The 27,582-nt window shown below is 32.9% G+C and overlaps 1 protein-coding gene across 4 annotated transcripts in view; it reads right to left on the reverse strand.

Moving 5' to 3' along the window:
- The window catches only part of Nacp60e (Na channel protein 60E), a 189,912-nt gene that overhangs the window by 118,578 nt on the left and 43,752 nt on the right, over positions 1–27,582 (reverse strand). For all 4 annotated transcript variants that reach the window (XM_026639678.2, XM_026639676.2, XM_026639680.2 and 1 more), the window contains exon 2: positions 5,835–6,375. In XM_026639678.2, the coding sequence (XP_026495463.2) occupies positions 5,835–6,296 (462 nt within the window). In that variant the 5' untranslated portion in view covers positions 6,297–6,375. The remainder of the gene's footprint in view (positions 1–5,834; positions 6,376–27,582) is intronic.

Raw genomic sequence — 27,582 nt, forward strand, 5'->3', positions numbered from 1 at the left:
ATTGCTGCTCATCTATATTAGTAGAGCGCTGTCAAGTACTCGCTCCGCTACAGACAATCGGAAACAAAGAGACGGCGCAATGCGCACACTGTCCCACCACCATAGAAAAGGCAAGTTCTCCATACGCTGCGCAACTTCAGTCAAAGTATAATCTAATACTCGATCAGGAGTCTAAATATAAATAATAATAAATCAAATTATTTCAAGCTTAGCCCATATAATGTTAGTAAAAATATTTCTTACAATACTATGTTAGTAATTTATAACTTTTAGATATTTGCATTATTAAGATACTTCCGTTTAGACACTGGGGCACAAGCCACACAGACATATGTATGTACCCAGTGCCTCAGTATAGGGTCGTTTTCACATGAACGTGAAACTTTCTTCTGTGGGCGCGTACAAAAACATAGTCGATGCACTACAATATGGAGAAGGCAAAACATCGCTTTGCAGGTATATTGTACTCCAAGTGCATTATTAGTCTTCTGTGTAAAGTTGACCAAAAGGCAGCACGTGTATTATGTCTGGCAAAATTATTTAAATAACGTAACTTTAACATCTACCGTGTACGCTAACATATTACATCAAATAACATACATATATAATTGTATTTAACTAACATGACTTTATTTTTAGATGTAAGATTAACTACTGATTTTCTTGTCGGTTCTTCTCGGTAGAATCTTCATTCCGAACCGGTGGAAGCTTTACTTTAAATAGTTTGTTAAATGACGATTCAAAAGTCCTTGTAAAAGCCTACTTGATAAAAGTATATTTTGATTTTGAGATTGCAATAGCAGAGAAGAGTTCTCTCCCTTTCTATGTCTAGATCGTACTTCAAATAATCATTCACAATATTACCCAAGTATTTGAAATCCGATACTCTTTGAAGATGACACCCGCTAACTAGCGCTAATTAATAACTGATGGAACATGATCCGGTTTCTGTGTTCCAACGCGAAACACCAGAAGTCAATCTTCTTGACATTATGTAAAAGGCCGTGCCTCTGAGCTAAGTACACTAACTGATACATAAAACATAACTGATACTGTTTATATATTTCCCATCGACTGAACAGCTGACAACTGCATTGCTGAGATCTATTATAAGCTGGTTTAATATTTATATTGAAAAGCAGAAGAAAAGTTAAACTCCTTTGTCGTACAGTCGCTTACAGACAGAGGGAGGTATAAATAGGTACATTTTTGAATCATGAAAGAAATAGCCGTTAAAATGACGCAGTAATTATTTTCTAAATATTTGCTATAATCAATAATTATTAGGTGTAAAATATAATTTAATACAATTCATTAATTAAATCGGTTATTTACTTCGAGAATTATCTTCAGTTTATGATAAAACTGTTAGTTAGTCGTCAAATAAATTTCCATTTAATTCAATACAAACATTCAATAATACCGACAACCCTATCGAACCAGACGAAAGTTTCAAAAAGTTGCCTTAACACACCGCCAGCGATACAGAAGGCAATTTTATTCCGAAGTGGACTCGACCTCGACGACTTTCATGAAATATTGCTAGGCCTCCAAAAGCAAAGCCTTTTTTAACCCTTATTGCCGTTAAAATAAGGGTTATTATGCAAATAAATTCCAAAAAGGGTGATCGAGCGTACCGGCAGCCGATACCGAACTCGCTTGGATGACTTCCAAAACGTTAAACTTTTTTCAGTTAAAGAATTTTAAGCGATTTTGTCAAGTTACTCAATAGATTTTTTAGTGCTGGCAACACTTTTAAATATAGCAATCATTACCTTATGTTTTTTTCCGTTTTATATTTTTAAGTGCTCATTTTTCGTATTTATAGTAGCTTATTTACGTAACTCACAATATGAGTAAGAAAACAAATCTAGGATGTACTCGTAGATTTTAACCAAAGGTGGTAAACAAACTTGGTAGAAGGGCTTTGTGCAAGTCGGTTTGGGTAGGTAACCACCGACTCATCATATACTATATCAGCAGCAATAATTAATATTGTTGTGTTCCGGCTTAAAGGGCGGATGAGAAAATGTAACATAAGGCACAAAATTTAAGCTCCAGTATAACTTCCAGACTCGGGGCTGCTCCTGAGAATATCTGGACTGGAAAACCCAATAACTATCTATCGGCCTGACCTAGGGTTTGAGCTTAGAACCTCGGGATCGTTGCCCTTATATCGAGCCACTAGACCAATAAAGCAGTTGTTGTAAAAATATAGTGAAATGAAAGACTAAAAATAGCATCATAAAACTATTCGCATTCCATTTTCACGTGCAGGAAGAATAGGACGAGTGAACTGCGCATTTGAATGAAAAGACAAATGAGTCGCTTGAAGTTGAATTTAATATTTATGTAAAGTAAAGTAGCAGCGCATAACTGTTCCACAGCTGAGCAAACACCTTTCTTGATAAGGAAAAACATAACGTGTCTTATGCGTGCAGGTTTTACTTGCACTGTTTTTATAGACCAAAACGAGATGCCTGTATAAAACCCAGGAACATTTTGATCTACGTGACCTACTGAATCTCAGTTCAAAATCCCGATATATCTTATTTAAAGGCTCCTAATGTCCTTTGGACTATCATTTTACAATTTTTAATGTAAACTTACTACCTTATCGAAATGTAGACTGTGCTCTCTACTACAACTTTGTGTGTGTGGCTCTATATACTTCTTTGCTATATATTATTGTAATAATAAGAAAAATAAACTATTTTTCAATTATATTTTTATTAATTTTGTCACATAAATATTTATTGGCTTTCTGTGATTATAAATTAATTCAATAACCTTCAACATTGTTGAACCTCTCGAGGCCACGAATGCTTTTTTTTATATAAACAATATATAGAAGCTACAAAATTATAATAAACCTGAATGTTTTAAAATAAATTCTAAGTATTTATCCTCCCGACTTCCACATCTCGCACATTACCCACGTTCTGCAGTCGGCACGTACAATAGCTTCAAACAGTTTTCTCTTATTCGGCTACGTTTTCTCATGTCTCAAAGAAATTACACATTTCAATAAAACCTAACTATATACTCGACAGAAGAGAATATTACTTCTGTATTAGCTTTTATAGAGAAATTAAATGTGTTGTCTTTGTTGCTTTTATTGTTATTATTATTTTCTTGTTAAATTTGTTCGGTCCTGATTATGGAGTCAAGGTTTGGGGGTTTATTTTCAACCGAAAATACAAATTTTTCAACCGCATCGACGTCAATTAACAGATATCTATTGAAAATAGCATCTCAAAAGTAAGCAAATTTGTATTGTTCATTAACTCTTTATAATATCATAAATGTAAGAAATTTATTTACTTTGAATTTGATCGATTGATTTATTAGTAACAGTAAAAAATTCGCCCAAAATATCGTAACATCAAGGGTTCAACAATACAGGATTTAACTGGCTATTCAACTCACTATCGGGAATAACCATCACTCAACTAATCAAATATATAGCCAATATATGGCCAACGATGGTCCAAGCCTTGTTTACCCCAATGGGAAGTAATAATATTAGAATATCGTGATTTAATTGCTTTTTTAATATATTTCATATTATAAAACCTGTGTAAAGATCTTTACCATGGTGTACCATACCACTAGAAAAATATGGGGCTTATTCCACCACGCATCTCAAATGCCAGTTTCTGAATATTACATGTAAGTAAAGATGAATAAAAGACACAATTTAAAGACGTACAAAATTCCGTAATGCTTATTCGTATTTGAACCCGAAGATTGCGGGTTAATATTCACCGGTTTCAGCTGCTGGGTCATTTAGGTTCATGAAGTGACATGTGATTTAATTGTAGCATAACGAACACTTTTAATAAATATTTTTAGACGAAATTCAAACGCTTTTTTAAAAAAAGTTGAACTCGCTTATTCAATTAATGTAGATATTTGATTTAGATGTTCGCAAATGCAGCTGAGCTTCGATTGTCGAAATAGGAAATAACCTTGCCTATAACACAGTCACGCGCGCTCGGATTGTAGATAGTAAATAAATAAATCAAATGATTGCTTCGAAAATAAAGAGCTAGTATAAAACTATTTATTGTCTAGCTAATGCATTAAAATAGTAACATGTTATAGCAGTTAACAGTATGGTAAAGATTTGTCATTACGATTCTTTTGAAATACTTGTTCGTAATGACACAGAGCAGTTATGGAAACGGCGTGTGTTGAATAATTGTCTTACCTTTCTCTACCGATGCGTAGTCATAAAATCAACTAACTATTTCCTCAAATGGAGAGGCAGACTAGTTTACAGATTTACTTTATATTACATATAAATTAAAAAGCCGTGATGGCCCAGTGGTTATAGGAAATGAGTTCAAAACCGTGGCAAGAACCACTGAGTTCAATTTGTGTTTATAATTTATCTCGTATTAAATCGCGGTAAAGGAAAGTATATATAAACATATGCAGCTATTACATTAACAGTGTGTTACTTAGTTTTTTTCATTTTATTTAAAAGTTATCTTATGTTTCGTACGTCATTCTCAACTTTTCTATGTACATTTTTGTAATCTATACATTTTCTGCAAAAAGTTTTGATATAAATCTAATAATAGTTATCTTTCTACGCTAAACAAGAATCTGATTATTTCTAAGGCTTCGTTGATATAATTCGTATTCATCGTGAAATAGAAAATTGCTATGCAGTTTACGTACATTTTAAAATTTGTTTCGAATAAATCGGATTAGAAGATTTTGTTAAATCTAGGGAAACACAGAGAAATATAACATCAATATTAGAACGATTTTATAAAATACAAGTTATTGTATATTATAAAATTGTAACGAACATTAGTTTATAATAAATCTACAAATCGTAAATGACAATGCAATTCTGTATAAAACCACTTCGAATCTCACGCGTTATATGTTGAAAACCGTGCGTAACTATGTATTTCAAATGTTGGAAAATAGTCAATCTGCATAAAACCGGTTGTACGGTTGTTTACGTTTAATACAATTGTGTAAATGTCGATTCATAAGTGCTTGTAAAAAAAGCTTTGTTGAATAAAGAATAAATACGTTTTGATATAAAAGATATAAACATAACACTGTCATTTAAATTTATGCGTATGTTTTACAAGTAATAGGATGTGTTCGAAATAACAAGGAGCTATATTTTGTGTGATACGTCATTACGTTTTAGGACGCCGCCGCCGGTCCGCACTTGCATGATACTCGACTGGTCAGCCAACGCAAATTGCCACTTGTTTCTTCAATCCCGACTTTATTAAAACCCTGATAGCGGGATTAACAAAAACAATCCAATTTCATTGCTGATAAACATCTTTTTTATAAAAAATGTGCAATTTATTATTAGAATACCGTTATGAATATTAGAAAAAATCGTATCGTACGTATTTTCGTCTTAAATTTTTCTTATAATTTTCGAAAATGGAACGTTCCTTCTAATTTTAAATACTTCATATCCACTCGTATTAAGTCAGCACCTTTCTGTATGAATAAAACTATTAATGTATGCGGAAGAGGCTGCGCCATACTTCCGATGAGGAAGCACTGAAGATCATTAAATATGCAAAACTCGAGCTAAATTACGACCCAACCGGCTTTCGGTGATATATCTTCTAAAGTAGCTAAAGTATTCTACATACAAATTACGCACATAAACTATAAAATGTTTACCTCTTCCGATTCATTACATAATAATAATCTTTAAGCAGTGAACACATTCGGCTCGTTTACGACTGTTGGTCAAGAATAACGACTCCGGTGGTTATTGTTAAAGCACTCGTTAATGTGTAACGATGTCGTATAATTTCAAATAAAAATAACAGACTCACCTCATCGTAAATAAAATTGTCGATCTCCTCGAGAGGTCGCCCGTACAGCTTCGGTGGGAACGGTTCGTACTTCCTCGGCAAGCGGGCCCCGTCCTCCACGCTGAGCCTTCGCCGGGGCATAAAACCAAACTCGCGGACCAACTGTGCGCCCCGCGATCCAGCGCGCTTCGCGGACTCCCGCGTGAACGGAGTGACCACCGCCCGCGGTTCATCACTCCGTCCCACCGACTCCGAAAACGTGACATCGAGAGGAATTCGCAACTCTTCCCGCCGCGGTTTCTCCTCCTCCGCGTCGAGCGCATCACGGGACTGTGACGCGACGAGTGGCGCCACTGCCTCAGGATTGGTAGCTTCGAGTGTACGAACGATCTCCCCCAGCAACCGTGAACCGTCTATCTCTTCTCCGGGCGAGTGCAGCGGCGCCGGCGGCGGGAACGACAGCCGCCTCTCGTCATCCTCCATACCGCTACGTGAGCCCCATCGCCCCGGCCGTGCGCACTATTTGCGGACCGATGACGCCATTTTCGTTTAATACTGCCACCTGTAAAAAAAAACATATCAGTCAATATAAATCACTCGTAGCCGTTGAAATTGCTAGTTTGTTTACAAATTCAATGTCCGTTCCGTTGAAGATTCGGAGAACTTTCATTCGTCAGATCATTAAAACGAGTTTTGTTGTCTCGAGGGATGATTTATTCACCAAATGTAAAGTGTCTTCCAAACTGTTTGCTATTGAAATGGGAATGCTTGAAATTCGTGGAGTGATTCTTGGTGTATGTTAAGCTCCAGCAAATATAAATAGTGAGATACTTTTTTATGTTTTCGCAAAGAATACAAGTAATTCAAAATATTTAAAATTTACTTTTTCATAATGCAGGGAGAAAAAATTCAATATTATTTACATTGAAATATCCATTTATAAAATCGTACAAGCCTTATAATTATTTGCACATGTGTACATGACGATCACGTGCCGTTATAAAAATAAAAAATATGTATTAGAAAATGTATGTATATATATTTATGTGAGCAATTAAGCATTAAGACATCAGTTTACCAGTAGATATTAAAATATATTAAAGCGAAAGAAGAGAAAGCCAATTAAAATCACAAGAGTTTATTACGACATAAATATGACGAAAAAATTAAGAGGTAAAATACTTAACAATACACAATAATTGTTAATACAAGTGAGACTATCAAGAGAACGTCAAAAATCCTATTCTTCTTGATGTTTTCATCGAACAGTTCTAGTTACTGAATTGTGAATATCTATCGGGAAATAGAATAAATCAAGTGCCGATCAATCAACGTTTCACCCGCGCCGGGCGCACGATGGCGAGAACAATGCCAAAGCTAAATGAAAGGAAAACAAAAAATAATTCGAAAATTCTCGACTTTCGATTCTTTCGAACTTTAGTTGTTTGTTTTGTTATTTCTATAACAGTTATTATTCGGTTGTAAAGAATAAGTACCTACAGCTCTTCTGTGTGATCTCACTTTGTATCTCATTCGTGAAATATTAAACCGACTTTTTAAACTCTATTTAACAATTAAATGTTATAATGTTTATAGTTAATATCACATCTCATTTACTGATATTTTACGACCGTTTTCAGTGTTGAGTTTCGAGTTCGTTCTCACTAAATACCTGCATTTTTTGTTATGAATACAATTTTGTGTAACTACTAGCTATTGCATTTAAAATTTAAATAATACGATTTCTCACGTATTTTTATCAAATTTACAAAAGCGTCAATAGCACAAGCGTTTTAATGGGCCGCATAGCGATGTAAAAAGTCGCAGGGTCGATCTTGACCCCTTGGGCTATTGTCATGCCTAGTCCTAACACAAGTTATAAGCTTAAAAGGTGGGGGGGGGGGGGTTGAATAGGAATATCAGTAATACCTTAATTAATTTGGAACATTACTACTATCTATAACTAATAATTGCAAATTTAAATTGTGTTTATAAGTCATTTCTTCAAAGAAAACACTGTATGGAAACCTGTATGTGTCAGATGCAATATTGCTACACTCAAACCGCAGTTAATGAGTGGTTTCCATACCTTAACAGGATATAAGATCTTTGCCAACAGTAAGATAATATTGTTAACATTATGCTATTGAAATGAATGCCAAATATAAAACCATGTAAATACTAATAGAGTTTTCGATTATAGATAAGAATTTGCATTCCTTACATTGGCAAAGCGCAGCTATCCATTGAATCGAGTTATTAAGTCCTTTGTGTCTGTAATTACGCTGGCATACTTATACGTTAAAAAGAAACTTACTACTAAGCAATGTCTTGTAGTCTTTTGCGGCAGTATAACTTATATGGCATCGTCCACCCTGAACAATCTGAAATAGATCCCACTACCGATGAAAACACGTCTTATAAGAAACTTTCAGATGTTATAACTCTTATTTGAATCTTTGTCCAATTTTAACAGAAATACCAAAGTATAATATTAGCGTATTAAAAAAATACTTTTTTTTGGTACGCTTCTAACAAAATCACTTTTCAATACCAAACCAATTGACATGGAGCCGCTTTGGAGCTATACCAAGCCGAACTCAAAAAGTATCATCGAAATCGTATCATAAACAAATTTTGTAAAACCATAGATATTTATATCTACCCGAAAATACAAAGTATTAAGAAACTAATTGTTTGTAGACGTTACACTTCTATATAAAAACTCAATTGAGCTTAGTTCAGAATTCTGAACTCAAGTGCTGAAGTGAAAAATAATAAAGTAGTGTGGTATATTTTCGATCAGAATGTCGCTGCGAGCTGTACTTGTGCTATTACTAAGAATGGACGTCCCCTCATTGTTACATTGTCCACTGGCCTCATTCGGAAATATTTTTACTTAGAACGTCGTCTTTCACTCACTGACATCTGATATTAAAAAGATTTCTTGCTAAAGCTGCACGACGAATCAGAATTGAAATATTGTTTCCCAGGCGCTTATGGAATATTATCTTATTGTTTAGAAAACATCGGTGGCTCTTGCTCTGTTTTAGCGTCACTTTAAATTAATTACTTTATTAGTTTATGTATTACTAGGGACCCGCCCCGGCTTCGCACGAGTACAATGTTGATACTAAATATACTACAGAATGTCTTCGTTCAACGTGTTCAACGTTCGTGTTCTCGTGTCAATGTTCACACTTTTTCAGTCATTAGACGAAACAAACCGCTATGTTCTTGCACTTTAAATCTGTAATATCTTCGAAAATATTAATTTAAATTAGATGCTGTAAAACATCATCATAATTCCCAAGGCTGGTGGCGCATTGGTGATGAAAGGAATTGTTAATATTTCTTACAGCGCCATTGTCTATGGGCGGTAGTGACCACCTACCATAAGGTAGTCCATTTGCTCGTCTACCTACCGATATCATATATATATAATAGTGTAATGTATACAAAGTAACTCGTCTCAACTGTTAATAGTTACGAAATTTATGCTGCAATTGAAAAGTCAAACGTAAAAATGTACGATGCAACAGTACTTTAAAGAACATCCCTCGGGTATACTAAAATGCCTCGCCTAAAATGCCCTGCCAATTAAACTGTGCTGCTGTAGTTTCAAAATGTTTGATACGACGCTTCTATTCAGTCCGTGAACGGTCATTGAACTCTTTGTAAAAGTGAAATGTACATCGTACAACAGCATAAGTGTGCAATAATTATAATAACTATAATAGATACATACGAAATTAACGTTTTTAATCAAAATATACTTTATTCAAGGAAACTCTTACAAGCATTTTTTTGAATCGTTATTTAACAAGATTAAATTGAATTTAAATTTAACAGTCAGTCGGAATATCTACCAAGAAGAACCAACAGGAAACTCAGTAGATTTTTCTACCAATTAAATTATGTAGGTTTGTTAATTAAAAATTGAGATCAGCATTATCATATAATTTGCTGACCTACAATTTAAATATATTATATAGTTGTAATTTGAATAAAACAATAATCAAATGATGATAGTGATTTTTAATATGGCAACACTGAGCATATTGCCCCGTGTATCACGGAAAGTAACAACTGTCATCTTCGTGACAGATATATGTTTACATAATATTGTTTATTCGTGTCAAAGCTATCTCGTCATAATTAACAAACGATTCTTTTAACTCGCCCAGTATAAAAGGGTTATGACGTATCTTGTTGCTCACATCAAGGGATTTCTTTCGCTGTCGTAGTCAATTTTTTTATTTATGGAACATGTCTGATTGGAATAATTGCGACTTCCATTTTTAAACCAACAGAGCAACGTTCTTAAAGATGGTTAAAAATTGTAATCATCAATTGACGCCCGGCAGATTGGTTAAACATTTAAATTAATCATAAAAAATAATAATAAAGAAAATGGAATAAATAAAAACATAAAGTTTCGTTAATAAATTAAATAGATTTTGTTATTTTAATAATATCTAGTAACGAAGAATATAATATACACATCACGCATACATAAGGGAGTAGAGGGCAGTGGCGTAGAAATGGCATTACGTCATGAGAGAGCGTCATGCCGTTTGACGTCACGACATACGAGTAATACTCCGAAGACCGGCTAATACATGTTTCGTACCAAAAAGCACAGAGGCAAACAAAACAAGCACTAAATACGAATAAAAACAAGAAAATAAAGCATATTTTACCGTTCACATTTACAAAATAAAATATAAATTACTTGCGATTTTTCGTCATAAAGGATTTATGTGAATATTCATGTTCGTTAGCAACTTCACGCTCCGCGTGATTCGAAAGCGTATGATGACCGTAGAATGACGGGCATAAATCAAATAGAACAGTGCGGGCTTCGACGCCTCACTGATTCGATTTGCGAGATCACTAGCGATCCTCAAAGCACGTCTCCACTCGTTACTTTTTTTTTTCACGTTTTACCGAAGCTCGTGCAATACGTGAATAACACGTTTGTAAAGTAATTCACAACTGTTCCATATCTTTAGTTTCGATATTTCATACCCAACACTTTTGTTGAGATTTCTCCCGCGTATTTTTGTTATAAAAACTTTTTACTGATATATATTAATTATTTTTTATTTAATAAAATCGTAACAGTCCTCTGCGTTTCTGGTCAAAAAATTCCTTCTTCTCTCGAAGTTGAAAGCTTATTCAAACATGTTGCTTAAATGTGATTTGGTTGATAATTTTATATGCACGTCGAAAAACTTCACACCGTAAAATTAATTAAGTAACGTTTTACACGAGATTAATTATAATATTTAAGCACATCAAAAAGCATTGGTGCTTACCCGGGTTCAAACCGCTATCTTCGCTTCATCTTCATTCTCTAGCCACGGGGCCAACCCTTCTTTTCTGTTCCTAGGTTACAAAATTGTAGACTTGATTATACGATCTTATATAACGAAACCTTATTAACTGGAATCTTCTCATATTAACTCACATAAGTCTCTAAAAGCCTTATGTTGTAACGATAATTAACCCAAATTCGACTTGCAATGAATTATGTAACATTTCTTATCCCTAAATCCCTAAGGATCGCTTGGACCTTAATACTTTTTTTTTGGGTTTTCTGTTAGCCCGTCTAAGTAGGTATCACGTACTCGTCACATATTTTACCGCTAAACAGCAATACTTTATGTTGTTATAAACTAGTTCAAAGAGTGAATGAGCTAGTGTACGACAGGTACAAAGGAAATCTTAGTTCCGAAAGTTGGCGGCGCATTGGCGATGCAAGAAATGGTTAATATTTCTGACAGCGCCAATGTCTATGAGCGGTCGTGACCACTAACCATCAGTTGGCGCATTTGCCCGGCCAGCATTGTTTAAATGTTTTATCTAAAACTTCCACATTTTATATGTGGAAGTTTAAAATATTTATTAGAACTTTAGTCGTTACGATGAATCATTCAAATCAGCGAATCTAAAACAATTCCGCGTTACGCGTACATATTTACGATAAATACTAAAATTTGAATAACTATACATTTGGCTTCAATGTCAAAAACCTATATTTAATAAATAATAAAATTATAATTATATAATTGAAAGCTTGGACTTGATAAACGATTAATTTTAATTAAAGTTTATACTTATCATTTAAATCTATACTGATCAACGAGGAGCCTTTTTTATTGGAAATTTACTTAATCAATATACAAAAAAATGTTGACAGATGATATAGAGCGTTTCAAAGAACGTTGTAATATATAACATCAGTGTAAAAGCAGCTGCGCTTCGCAGTTCCTCCCGCTTTAAGACTACGAGACGAACGTGAATTTCCTGTTATTGTATTTTATATACAGAAACAAATTCGCAACATGTAAATCTATCCGTAGAATTTGACGATTTTTTAATTACGATAGACATAATAATTTTATTTCATTTTTGTATTGATTATGTTCGTTAATATGTAATGAATGAAAACGCTTATCAAAATAACTGCTATAATAATTACATTTAAGTAATATCTAACAATATCAAAGCCAACTGTTGCGCGGTTCCGCTAAAACTCTCTATCTTCAATAAGCAATACTCGGAAACTGTAATAACGTAAATCAAATAAGAATCGAAGTATATCAATATTAACAAACAAAACAATAATGAAAACGCTTTTATCCTCGTAATAATATTATATAGAATGATTAGCAGAAGAATGGAAACATTAATGAATTCTTTGCAAGTACCTTTTCCCTACCCAAGTTAATATTTAACATGTGATTATGAATTAGTAGGAATTATTGTATAATTAATCTTCCCATTTATACGGCTTCGTCCATACCAAGCCGTATAAATAGGAAGGAACCCATGTACCTCATGTGAACTCACTTTCAATTTATAATATCCGTTAAGACAACGATCGTGTCATGACGAAATTTCCGCTACAAATTTCGGTCTGAAAATCCAGCAAACTGCGCAAAGATATAGGGCACAAATGTGTTACCGAGCACAGGTGCACTGTCCAACTTTCATATTCCGATAGGACCGTAATTCAAAGATACGGACGATGGATTTACTTTCCGAGCTACATGAATATATCATCTCCTAATTTACAAACCTTACTCGTACATATACGTGAGTCACACGATCTACCAATGATCAGTCTTCTATATAAAATGAACCTGATTTATACGTCAATAATCCTGTTCTTCTCGATAGAACGTACGTTTTCAACCTATGCTAGCTTCACAATTAATATTACCTTGTAAAATGACACTTCTAAGTCCTCGTAACTTATATGAATAAAGTGTATTTTTATTTTGCCTAACTACCAGTATATGTAATTAGAATATTCGTTTCTATATTTTTTTTAAAATAACTAAAATATAACATTAATAGTACGAAACGGATTACGACATGATTTTGGAATGTATTTTCTCAATAGATTGGGAGCATGAACTTCAGAAGTGTCCATCGGTTAATCAAATGTTAGACTACTTTTACAAGTCTCTAAGAGAGATAATTAAAAAATGCGTACCCATGAAAAGACTACGTAACTCAAAATATCCCACCTGGTATTCTCTAAATCTGATTCGTCTTTTCAAAGAAAAATATAAACTCCATCGTAAGATAAAAAATTTTAACAATCCCCTTGACTGCTTATACTTTGACAGACTTCGCGACAGTTGCTATAAATTATCTGTTGATTGTTATAATGAGTATATAGCAAAGCTTGAAAAATCTATTCGTTCTAACCCCAGAGTTTTTTCGTCGTTTATCAAAGCTTAAAGAAAAGGAAGTAGTTCTTATCCAGCCAAAATGCAACTTAACAATAAAGTCACCTCTGATGGTAAAGAAATATGTAATTTGTTTTCTGAAAACTTTGGACAAGTGTTTTCAAAGTCCGATAAAAACATAAATACATCTAACAGTATTAACACTTCATCAAATTTTCTTTGCCATTTTTCATTTAGTACACTAGAAGTATATAAATCTCTTAAAACACTTGATAAACGCAAGGGGGCAGGTAGTGATAATCTTCCACCGGTCTTTATAAAAAGGTGTGCTAAAGCCCTAGCCTTACCCGTTACTTTAATATTTAATCGTTCTTTAAAAGATTGAGTATTTCCAGACCAATGGAAAGAAGCTTTGCTCTCCAAATTTAAATCTGGTGAAAAGCATCTTGTTTGTAATTACAGACCAATCTCGTTACTTTCAACATTAGGCAAAGTTTTTGAAAAGATGATCACTGAAAGATTATCATGTTATCTGAAACATCAAATCACCCCCCACCAACACGGTTTTATAAAGTCTAGATCCACTACTACCAACTTATTGTGTTTTACTTCCGCTTTATCTGAAAATGTTGATAATACCTGTTGATGTAATATACGCAGACTTCAGCAAAGCTTTCGACAAAGTTGACCACATGTTTTTAATACATAAACTATCACAATTTGGTGTTGGTGGAGCGCTTCTCAATTGGTTTAAATCATATTTGCAGAATAGAACTTTTAAAGTTATCATCAGTGGTCATTGTTCTGATATCTTTGAAGTGGTGTCAGGCGTTCCACAAGGCTCACATCTCGGACCAATTCTTTTTAACGTATTTATTAATGACATCACTACATTTTTTCACCACGCAAGCTATTTCTTATTTACCGATGATCTAAAATTAATTAAGCCTATAATTACAAACGCTGATGTAAATAAATTGCAAGAAGACATTAACAGATTGGAGATTTGGTGTAGCGCTAACAATATGATACTTAATATAAAAAAATGTCACTACGTACAGTTTACTCGCAATATAAAGGCTGAGCCAAACAAAAATTATATGAACAACAAATTTTACCATTGCACTGTATACGAGACCTTGGAGTTAGTTTAGATTCTTAACTGAGATACGACACACATATATTTAATATTGTATCTAAAGGATTTAAAATTCTCGGTTTTATACTCCGTAATATGAAGGACTTCAAGAATATTTCTACCAAAATTAAAATATTCATGACTCTAGTTCTTCCCATACTGGAATACAATAGCATTATATGGAATCCACAGTATGATATCCACATCAATAGATTAGAACAAGTTCAAAAACGCTTTCTTTACCATCTCTCCTACAGCGATTTACAGGCTAAAAACATCACGAGTTATAACGACAGACTTAAATATTATCACATGATCTCTTTTATAAATCGTAGACATATCACAGATCTTATATTTCTGCACAAAATAATACATGGAGTCATACATTGTAGTAATCTGTTGCAAAAGATTCAAGTTAATGCTCCTTCTCGTATGCCCCGTATAAAAGCATATAACTTATTTAATATTCCTACATTTCAATCAAACTTAAGCCATAACGCTGCTGTTCCAAGACTATGTAGACAATATAACATACTTTCTAGAAATAATAATGACCTCGATATTCATCGTTACAGTTTGTCCAAATTCAGAGTGTGTCTAACTAAACTTTTAACCTAACACAAAAATATGTTCAATTGATAAGCTATTCTTAATTTTTAGTTACTAATTTATATTTGTTTTTTACTGCTATGTATATTTTTTTTTTCACTTTTTATCTTAATTGTATTTAAATTATTATTTAGTGCATGCTGTCGTCTCCTATAATTGAAGGAGCACACAACTTGTAACCCTTATATTGTTTAATTTTAAGAATATATATTTAATGTGTATTTTTTGTTGGAGACTCGAGAATTAAATAAATAAATAAATCACATCTATCAAATCGAATTGCAGGTTGAAACCTGAGCAAGCACCATTGAAATTTATTTTGCTTCATTTGTGTTTCTCATTCGTCTCGTAATCGAAAGGAAATTATCGTAAGGAATTCTACAGGTGTCAAAGGAAAATCTACCACCAACCCGCACTGAAACGAAGGAAGTGTAAGAAAGTTAGTCCAGCGATGGGACACTTACAGATTGTCACTCGCCGAGATTAATCTGTACGTCTTAATAAAAAAGACTATTACTTACCAAAAATATTTTAAATTTTAACAACCAAAGAAACATTTAATATATTTCCTTAATCTTTACAAATCTATGGCCATAAATATTTACGATTCACCCTCGATTTAAAGATTCTGAAAACGTACTGAAGATTATACCATATCTGTTAAATGTAACGGATAATTATCGTAAGTTAGTAGACGGCCTGTTTCAGCTTGACTAACATTATCTATTAATTGATCGGACTTGTTTAGACAGGCTCGGTTGTGGTTTGCTGATAAGCAGTTTAAACAATGTGATTTAAACCGTACTAAAGAATATCTTTACAGATTTACTCGTGTGCGCTTGACAGATTTCATTGGTATATTTTGATTCAATTTAGCAAATTATTTTCTAATGCTAACAATAATTTTATTAGTTAATTCTTTTTTAACCAACTTGAAAAAAGGTTGAGTTTCTCAATTATATTATATATATGTACATATGAATAAAATATGTTCGAATATGTTTTGTTGATAGTAGGTAGTTCCTAGTTAGTCTTCTTAGTACCTTTTTATTTTTAAATCGAGTATAATTTAAATGGAGTATTTTTATTTTTTTATTATACTTTTGAAATATATTGAAATATACTCTAGATAGATAATTATATTCTTTATTTTAATAAAATATTATGAAGATAAAGCTATAAGTTCATATGAAAAAAGCATAATTTATTAAATAAGAAATGAAAAATATTCTTACGTGACTATTCATTGTATGATATAGATATCAGGTTTAATTTCAAGTAATAATTTGTGAGACGGAGGGCACGTTTTTAAGATCTTAAAGCTTTTGATATTCAAGTCCCTTCAGTTTTAAGGGTGTAAGAACCTCAGAATACTAGATTTATATCTGTAGAGCTCCTTTGTGAAAGGTACAAACAAAAGTGTAACATTTTTTGTTCGCGAATTTGAAAGAAAATTAACATAAAACCTTTTGATCTTCTTAAATAATGTTCATTATACTAAAAAGATACATAAAAATCTATTGTACGAAAACTGAACCAAGATGACATTGATGTAAAGTTTTTTTTTTATTAGAATAGAAGAAATTTGTTTATATCTTTATGTAATAATTATTTTAGGAAAATTAAACTTTAGGAGAAACATATAGGGAGTCAGCTTTAATAATGGATTGCTACAACAATATCATCCTCAATTATACAAAATATCAATATATATTCATCCTACAAATCTAAACACATCCAAAAAATAGTTCTATATAAAGACTTCTTTAAGACTATTTCCTTTATAAGTGATAGATAAGATTTATTCAGAAAAAACAGCCGAAAAATGTAAACAAAATAGATTAAAATAATATTACTTTAATCATAAATAATGTATTAATTTGATACTTATATCCCAGTCGCAGAGTTTACGATATATTCATGAATATTGGTATATGAAATGGCAATACCGAGAGAGGATCCCGAGAGATTCTCGGCGTAATATTGAGCGACCTATGCTCTAACACGTTCGAATGTTAGCTTGATAAAGGAATGGAATATTAGATCTCTTCGTGTGGAAATTTTCCACGTTTTAACGAATCCCCTGATATGTGTAGCAACAATGAGGTAACTCCCGAGTTGTACCATTCATAACCGCGGAGTGATTAGTTTATTTATGTTCAATTCTAAGATGCATTATAATTTTATATTACTTCGGATAGTTTAGTATGCTTTTTATACGACTGTCCAATAAGAAATATGTTTTCAAGGGTCATGTTTGAGTGGTTTTTTTTTACGTGATATGTGGCAAACGAGCAGACCCATGGACATCTGCAACACCGAGGGCTGCAGATGCATTGTCGGCCTTTAAGGAAAGAGTATGCTCTTTTATTGGAGGCACCCTAGTCGTATCGGTTCGGGAAAACCGACGGCGAAAGCTGTTACCACCAGAGTGGTTGTGAAAGGCAGAATATATCTTAAAAATCGCGCTGTTGTGGATTTTCGGACATCTAGGTGGTGCGGGTGAAACTTAGAATTTTGACGAGATGTCCGAAAGTGAAATTCAGCAGCCTGGATTAATCCAAACAATTCCTCGGAACATTCCCCGTAAAAAATTCGGTAGAAGATGCAGAGAGTACGCAAAGCCAAAGGATCAAGCAGATCGGAAAGGGTTTGATCGTCGATAATTCGAGCTCCTCTACGTTGGATACGGTCAAATGGAAGGAACTGGTACTGGGGAGCCCACTACGCTACGCCCAGAGGTGAGGGCAGTACTCCATGTGAGGCCGAATTTGCGCCTTGTATAGTCTTAGACGATAGGCCGACGTGAAATACAGTCTTCTCTCGCTGAACTTTTTTGATGCCAATTTGGCTTTACTTTCCAATTGACCGCGTAAATGAAAATGGTTTGAAATATCAACGCCAAGTATTCCGATACTAGTTGTGGCGGCTATCGGAATGTTCTCAAATCGTGAGATACGACAAATGGTGTTTTATTAGCAGTTAACGCGCAAACTTGCGTCTTTTTGGGGGTTGAACTGGACTAAGTTTAGCCGGCCCCAGTTCGAGACTTTGTTTAACGAAGACTCGATTTCAGACACATTGTTGTTGCGTGTGTTTTTTTTTAATTTATCCCAAAAAGCTAATCCACATTAACTTTTAAATAAACAGATTTAGATGCGTGGGGTATCGTTAGAATCGTACATCATCCTGACTGACAAGATATATATTTTTTGGAATATAAAGATTATGTGGGAGTGCTTGTTTTCTACTTGTGTTCATTTTCCTCACACGAGTTTTGACTATTAATGTCGTAATAATATCATTTGTTGTATTTTTTTAATTAATTTTTTTTAATATTTTGGGCCGTGAAAGATTAAAAACTAACTTTATAATACGAAATAAGGCGTAGAAATGGCTGTATTGTGGCGGCAACATTCACAACAAACATGCAAGTTTGTTCGCGATGTTTTCCTGCACCGCGGAGCACGAGATGAATTATAAACACAAATTTAGCATACGAAAACTCAGTGATGCTCCACGCCATCTCGCCTCTATGCCATTTTGGCTCCTTTATATCTGAACTTAAAATAAAATGTGAATATTTGTGTATGAACACAAAGCTTGTGTTACTTTACACTTATCGTTTTAGTATTGTCTGTCTTCTGAAACGTATAAATCAAACGTAAATACGTAGACCATGACAAACACCCGGACGGCTTATGCAAACATTTGTCACGACTGACGATCGAACCCGCAACGATGCCAACATCAGTCGATTTAAGTGACCACTGCGCCATCAGATCAAAAATATGTATGAATAGATCATTTATGTTATATTATCATATTGTAACTCATGGGACGTAACATCTTAATCCTCAGGGTTGAAGGCGCATTGACGATATAAGGATAGCTATTCTTTTACAGGCAATGGTTATGGTTAGTGGTGACCACTTACGTACATTACCAAAGTCCATAACATGTTTATCCAAAGTTGGTGGAACTTTTATGATGGGATATATGATTAATATTTCTTACAGTACCAATGTCTTTGTGCAGTAGCGACCACTTACCATCATGTACCCCATTTGGCAGTACGCTTACATATGACCTAAAAAAGGCAAATCTTAGTTATTTTTTATCTGATATTTTTTATACCACTATCACACACACCTAAGGGTATGTGCTGATGCAGTATAAGATTAAACAAATCAAATCAAATCAAATCAAAAATCTTTATTCAATATAGAAGTGTTTACACTTGCTTATTGATTGTCAAAAATCTACCACCGGTTCGGAATTTAGCACCTCGGACCTGAGAAGAACCGGCGAAAGAAACTCAGCGGGATATTTTTTTTTTTTTTTTTTTCCATTTTGCATGTACAATAATAATTATATTTTAGTTATTTGAAACAGCCTGGAGGCGATCATTTCATTCCCAAAACGTGCTGGTCTTTAAGAAATACAGAAGCCAAGAGAACATTTCATAACTGCAAATGATATACGACAGAGCTAATGCTTCGAGCGAATTATTTGGGATGTTGACAATAGTATATTGGTGTAAGCGTTTTATAGGACCAATTTTTCAAATGACATAAGGGTAAAGGATGTATTAAAACAGTTATAACATCTTTGCACAACTCTTCAAACAATAATCTGTAGATAAGTAGATTATTACAATAAGTTAGAGCCTAGCTTCAATTTCAAATTTGTGAAGTGTAAATTCAGAGCTATTAATAAATAAATATTGCAATTTTCTTTGTATAATCTCTCGTAATATATTTTTACTGTGATAATTTTTGGATTAATTTAAAGCGGTATAAGGATGAACGGAACTTTAGCAAATTGAAACAATTTACCACAACAATAAAATAAATAAAACAGCAAAAAACTGTTTACCCTCAGTTTTGAAGGAGCAATTAAAATTTCAGTCGACCTCAAAATTAGAAGCTTGCGTAGACAGAATTACGTGGTCTCGGCAGGTAAATTTTTGGCACAAGTGTTTATCTAAAGTGAATGATTAAAGAGGTCTGAAAGTCCGCTTGATGTTATAAGCACTTAGACAGTCGCCAACTGAGCCAGGATATTGAATGGGTTATAGTTTGAACCAGTATCGTCTTTAGAAATTATTTAATATACAAAATTTACTAAGCATAGGTTAAAATTAAACTCTATTAAAAAGTTTAAAGTTTTTTAGTGAACTGACATAAGAATAAAATAATGTTGGCGCATGTTTTCCTATTTTAGTTATTACTACGCGTTCTTGTAACCAGATTTTTATATGTTTCGTAGAAGAATATTGTATAATGAAGAACACTTCATGATATGTCTATAATAACAAACACAATTAAAGGCATGAATTATTTTGAAGACTAATCTACTCCACTCCAAAAAAATATCTCATACCGACATGCTTACATATTGTAATTTATACTTGAATTTGCGTGTGACGCTTCAACCATCAGACGCTTTTTTTTCGAAGCGGAGTTAAAAATTATGAGGCACCCGTATAGTCGTTTTTGGTCGAGTAAAGCATCGGACGACAATTCGGTATGACGTCCATCGCCGACAACAAACAACGACTACAGCAAACAAGAAAACGTCACGTCACGTGATATTTAGTCTCGAGCTCCGAAGTTATAAATAACTCGAACAGTTTTCTTTTTTAGAAAAAAACAAAAATACAAAAATTTACAAATCTTACAAAAACAATCCGCCGTAAAATATGAAGCTATAAAAAACCAAAACGCAAAACCAACGACTTCACGTAATTTACAGAGACACGACAGTGAAGCACTGCCAAATATCTCTCCGGTATTAAAATGTTCTCAACACTGAATACCCGATAACTTTTATTGATCCAAGACATAGGGATTTGCTGCCGTATAAGTCAGCCACTGAACCAATAAACCAGTTAAAATCCATTTCAGTTACCTATTCTATTTAACGGTTCTGGATGCACGCCTTATAAATTAAATCACTTCAAACGGTAGAATTATAATTGTTTCTCCCATATTATTCCAATGATGATTATAGCTACGATTGGCCAAAGTTTTATTGCTAATTGCCGGCTGATTCTGACAGGAATTTAGCTTTAATTTATTAAAATTGCAATCAGTATTTCACAAAGCGGCAGATTGCCCGTAACGTATAAAGAGGAGAATTTATTTCAAACCTTAATCCGCGCGGCTCAAGCCATTCCTTTCAATTTTTGTTAATTGTTCTCAACTCTTTGCTACTTTAGTTAACATTTACTTCAAAGTAATGCCAGGGGAGTTTAAACTTTAATTTGATAATTAAAAGTTATGATCGAGCCAGCTTGTGTCCAGTGAGTACAAGATAAACTTGGATACCGTAACCTCCCGCGTATACAATTGTAAGTTTTAACGTTTTAAGATAGCTTAATAAGTTTAAGCGTGAAGAGGTAACAGACAGAGCAAGCTTAAATTTGGTAAGGAGATAGTTTGAGTCCCGAGAAGGACAAAGGCTCCTTTTTTCAGTCCATCGAGGGGACAGAATATGGAGTGACGGCTTTAGTGCTATAGATAAATTTAAAAAAAAAACGCTCGGGAAAAACCGCAGGTTCGGCTAGTATATATATATTATACAAAATCAGCACATAAAACACGTCTTCGGCGAAACTAAAATAACAATTAAAAAATACAAATGTTTCATTGAAATGTTGTAATATTAACTCGGGCATATTTTTATTTTGTTTTATTGATGCGTTGATTTTCATTAGGTTTTCAAATAAGGACATTATATGTAATAAGATTGTATATATGTAATACGTTTCAATAATATTAAACGTATTCGTCTTGTTTGTGTTTGTGTATTCGACTGAAGCTCCAAAACTCTTATGCACTTAGAATATATAATACATATGTTTTGGTATACAAAAAGTATATCAACTTTATGGTAGGTCAATGAGGTAACTAGAAAACACTTTAAAAAAAATCAAAATGAAATGAAGTATAACAATACATAAAACTTAACAGCATTAATAAAAATATTTATATGTTTTTATTTTCTTAAATAAATGTAGCAAATTAAGATTTCCTAGACTTCAGTATAACACTAATACAGTCTAATCATCATTCCCACGCATTTATCTGATTTATAGGTATGCGTGACTACATTCATTCTTGGAAAGTGATTTTACGATCACTTCATTACAATACAAACTTAGTTCCAAAGTATTTAAGTTGAAATTTGAAAACAACGACAGCACAGTGTCATGTTTACGCTGTATAACCCTGAAATTAGGAACGGCTAAACTAATCAAAAGAACATTATTAATTCGTAGTCGTATTTTTAATGTACAACGGTGAGCTAACTTTTAGTTTAATTATAGCTTTGTAACGTACATGTCCAGGCATATAAAGATTATCTATAAAATTCGTTATTTTATAACCCTGAGCTATTCGTGCTTGCTGGTTATGCTATCTGTCTGGGTAGGTACTACCCACTTTATCACATTCTATATCAAAACAGTATTAATTATTATTTTTATTTTTCAAATTGAAGGATGAATCAGCCAGTGTTATATACACGCACAAGGGTAACATCTTAATTCCTAAAAATAGTTGCGTATTGGGAATGTACAGTTAATATTTCTTACAGTATCAATGTCTATGGGCGGTAGGGATCGTGAACAATGAGGTGGCCCACTTAACTGTCAACCTATCTCGTACAAATAAGAAAAAAATATTTTGTATTTTAATGACCCCTTAAATGATTTTCAGTCACGACGATCCACCACAAAGGTTGCAACATATCTTATATAGAGTGTGTGACGTGTATATAAGTGCAATCTCTTTTCTCCCATTCTTGGAGTCCGATGGTAGCAAAATAGTAATACACTCAGCAATTCGGTAGACTGCATATAAATCAGCCCTTACACCAACCGTGGCTTTTAATCGAGTATTATTTATAACAGGAAGGCAGACGGAAAAATTGAATAAAAATAGTACTGTAAGTATTAGGTCTATATAAACTGCCAAATTATAGATACTTGGCGTTTGGATTACTAATGCACAAACCTACCCAAGCTGTATTTTATAAACCTCTATCACAAGTACATATATGCCATATTTATTAAATTCCGTTATTGGTCCAATACAGACTAAATTAAGCATGAAATCATAAAAGAATACTGTTTGAATAAAGATGCTTTGACTTAGGCTAAGGTTCCAATGCAGGACTGATTAAGAACAATAATTGTGAATACCTCTTTGTAAATTTGGTATGTTTGAAAAGAGCAACTATGCAAGTTTCTCACTGTTTCTTGTCGCTGGAGGCTGATTTCCGAAATGTTGAAATGTTGACGATTCTAAAAAGCTTTATTGTAAAGTTTACTTGCATAAAATACATTTTATTTGATTTGAATTTGGTACGAAGCCTATGTGTAGGTATATTAGGCTGTAGAACCAGTTCTTCGATGCAGCCTAATCCGGCACGATCGCGTGAGTGCATGTCAAATGGAGATTACGATAAACGGTATCGGAATATCCTAACCATCTAACGATTTCCCTACAAGACAGCGAGAAAATTCTACATCAGAATTTCAATAAATCAATCACATAATTTTAGCATATCACAATTCCGTTCCATAATATGCAATGAATTTACGAAATTTATACAATGATACATATTTAAATAGTAATCAAAAATTCATTTGAAGCTGTTGCTTATTTATTTATTTAAACATATCAACAGATATGTTTCCATTTTCAAATGAAATGTTCAAAATTGTTATAAAAATAAATACTTTAATATTCCTCATTTCTAATGCGTACAGCTAAAGCTTGGATTACCTTACCGGTGTCTTTATTTGCTGAGCATTACAATCTGTATATATTCAAGTCAAGAATGAACCTAGGGTTAGCATTATATACTAACTCTAGGTTTAAGCCCTTATTAGATTAACTCTGCGTACATACATAAGTAACAATTTTTATTTTTATTTCTTTGAATAATGTTACTTAGGTAGTTATTTTTGACAAAAAACTCCTACGAGAACAATATTTTAAAATCCTGTATAAACAAAACCCTGTTAGATCCAATTCTTATATCTACATGTAAAGTACCTCGTCTGACAAAGTAAACTAATGATGCATATTAATGTTATAGTACTACGTTAGATAGTCGCCGACTAACCAGCGGTGTTATTATTAAACTTAAAAAACTATATCCAATTATTTTATTTCACATTCAGTAAAATGAATATCGCTATTGAATGAAATTAATGGTCCGAATTTGATTGGACTCAAACTGCCTTTAATTAAAAAATAACAAAGGAATTGTTACAAATAAATAAATATCATAATATGTTAATGTTATCCATTGTATAATAAAATGACTATATAATCAAATTATATAAAACATAAGGCAGATGGAGCCCGCGCAACATTAAAGTGAAGCAAAAAATACGAATATAATTTCCCGTAGTGCGATACTACGCGTCTTTGTGTCCATACGTAAATAAGTAATTATTTTTCATACTTTTTAATGATTCATTCCCTTCATCACTCTACATTTGCCTTTTTTATTTTGGCTTTTATTTGTGCCGATAGGCTTGATTTTGTACGTATTCTATCGCGCTCGCTCGGTGAAACTTTGGTTGATTGTCGTTAGCACGTCCGTCAAAGTTTTCGACATAGAGCTGTCGAACCTTCAGTTCGGTGATATACATAGAAAATAATATACTAGTTCCCAAAATATTTATACTTTTATATAGTGCAAATATTACAATTGCTATTTATACATTTAATATTAAATAGTGCACTCATCTCTTCACTTAAAAAAGTATATTATCCGTTCTTTCTATATGTATTTCAATTAAATTCAAAATTTGCTCGCCGATTATAACAAATGTTGACAATAGTTTGCATCGAGTCAACATTCTTGAGTACCCACGTGCCAATTGCAACTTTTTTTCCAAACACATCTGTCCTATACACAGTATAAATAAAACAAAGACAATTAACCTACTTATAATACTAGCACAATAAATAAATTGTAATTTGATTTTGATAGATTAAAAAAAAGTTTATAAATCCGGATATTCTTTCCATGTTAAACCATTCCAACTTGACAGCGCTGTCACGGATATTTTCAAACAAAGTACGCTTCAGATGCTTTAGCGTGATAACTTGTTTCTGAATATTAAAAAAAAAAACCACAGAATTACGTTTTAGAATATTTTTTGTTGTCTACACTCTTGAGTCTCTGTTATGTTAGGTCTTTCTTTCGGAGCTCAGGCTTAGAGTATTTACGAGAATATAAATATAATTTGATTGCCTTAAAAAAAAAACCTGCTAGGTTTGAGTATATATATTTGTTTTAGAAAAACCAATAAAAACTACATTATTTTAGTAATCTGACCGATAAACAATAATGGTGGATTCAGTTATAACAATTTTGTAGATATAATATAAACTTCAGAAAAAAAATCGTTATAAACAAAAATAAATAACATTGATTTTAGTGTGGTTGTATAACTAATGTAAGTACTGCTGCTTGTCCCGAATTCGGTCGGCTATTTTAAAGATTATGTCCTATCGCACGCAATGAAAGCTCTCAAAAGGAAGGAATTGTCCAGTTTTTGTAACATTTTTCATTAAAACTCCGCTCGATAAATACTACCTAACACTGATTTTTTTTTTTCTGGAAATTAGCGCGTTAAACCAAACAAACAAATAAATTCTTCAGCTCATAACATTAGTATATATACATAAACGCCTACTATTCGCAAAAATACATTCGATATAATTAAATTCATATAAATAAAGTGCAAATTTAATTAAAATGAATATACAATAGTTAAAATTGCGTCCGAATAAAGTTTTTTTGCGTTCACTGCTTCAAACTATTCATATAATTTCATTGTGTTCTTAAACAGTACCTTAAAATCTACAATATTTTTTAAATTAATTTAATAAAAGAACTATAAATTATATTCGGATCTTTCTTCTTGACATCTAATTTAAATACATATTTTTAATGCAACTATTTCATAATATCAAAAGACTAAAAATATTTTTCACTGATAATAATTTTGTCCGTCATCATAAAGAATTACATTTTATTTGGTAGAAGCTACGTTAGTAAAAACACAGTTTTTGTATAGTTATTCTATCTTAATTATAGTAAACATTAAAATATTATAACATTAATAGGCTAAATTAGGGGGCAGGGACATTAATTATATTCTCATGCTGATAACGAAGTCCCATCTGTGTGCCGTTATTGAATTACTTCACAGGAAATTAATATTGAATACGAACTACTTCAAATTTTCAACGAAAGATTTTTTTTAACATTGTGATATAACACGTAGACTCGTGGAGTTAAGCAACAATATAAAAGAGAATATGCATTTCAATAGCTAGTCTAAAAAAAAAATCAAAATCAAAATACCCTATATTGTACACCAGTAAACATAAAGTTGAATCACATTTAAGAAAGATGCACAAGAGGCGGCCTTATCGCTAAACAGCGATCTCTTCCAGGCAACCTTAGGGTAGAGGAAAGAAACAGATATAGAAAGAGGTAGGGGTGTACAAGGCAGATATAAACATAATATAGGAAGTATGTCCAATTAAAACTAGTATAGTGATCAGTAATAATAACATGTAGATTTTAATCCTGCTGGCGAATAAAATTTCAATAAAAACGTAAATGAAAACAATATTAAAGGTAAAAAGGAAAAAAAAAGATTATATGAGGATGACAGTCACCATGTTTATCTATTTTAGTCTGTCTAAGTAATCTAATAAATGTTTATACATTACTAATAAAAAATACAGTTTATACTAGTAAAACGATTACAGGAATTACATGAAATTCTTTGAAGAATTTGTTATGAAAATTCCAAAATTCTTAAAAGAAAACACAAATCTTGAAGCATTGAGGTCAGAGGTGGTGTCTCTGTGAGGCACGTAGGCCCTTGACATCTCGCCCTCACCGCGAGGGCTCTTCTTATGAGAATCAACACTCGCCTCGGCCTACTGCTAAATACTCAGATTCGCTTTGTGGCTATTCACGCTGGAAATAATTCGTTAGCTTCGAGTGGGTTTGGCTGTGGCAGATCGAGTGGAAAAGCTTTTAAAGTCCTCGAAGTTAGTGATAGTAAAACAATGGCTATAAGTGGCTTTGTTTTTGATTGAACGCTTTAGCTAGATTTAGGCACACTTCCAAACTTTAGGCACTCGTCTGCGCCGCTTATAATTTGAAAAACTCGAGTGCCTTCTCTCCCTTAGTCGTTATTTTTTTGATGATTTAAACGAAAATCTGTTTAGTAATAATATATTTTTATGTTTTGAAATCTACTTCA

The sequence above is a fragment of the Vanessa tameamea genome, chromosome 18 (assembly GCF_037043105.1).
Source record: "Vanessa tameamea isolate UH-Manoa-2023 chromosome 18, ilVanTame1 primary haplotype, whole genome shotgun sequence".
NCBI lineage: Eukaryota > Metazoa > Arthropoda > Insecta > Lepidoptera > Nymphalidae > Vanessa > Vanessa tameamea.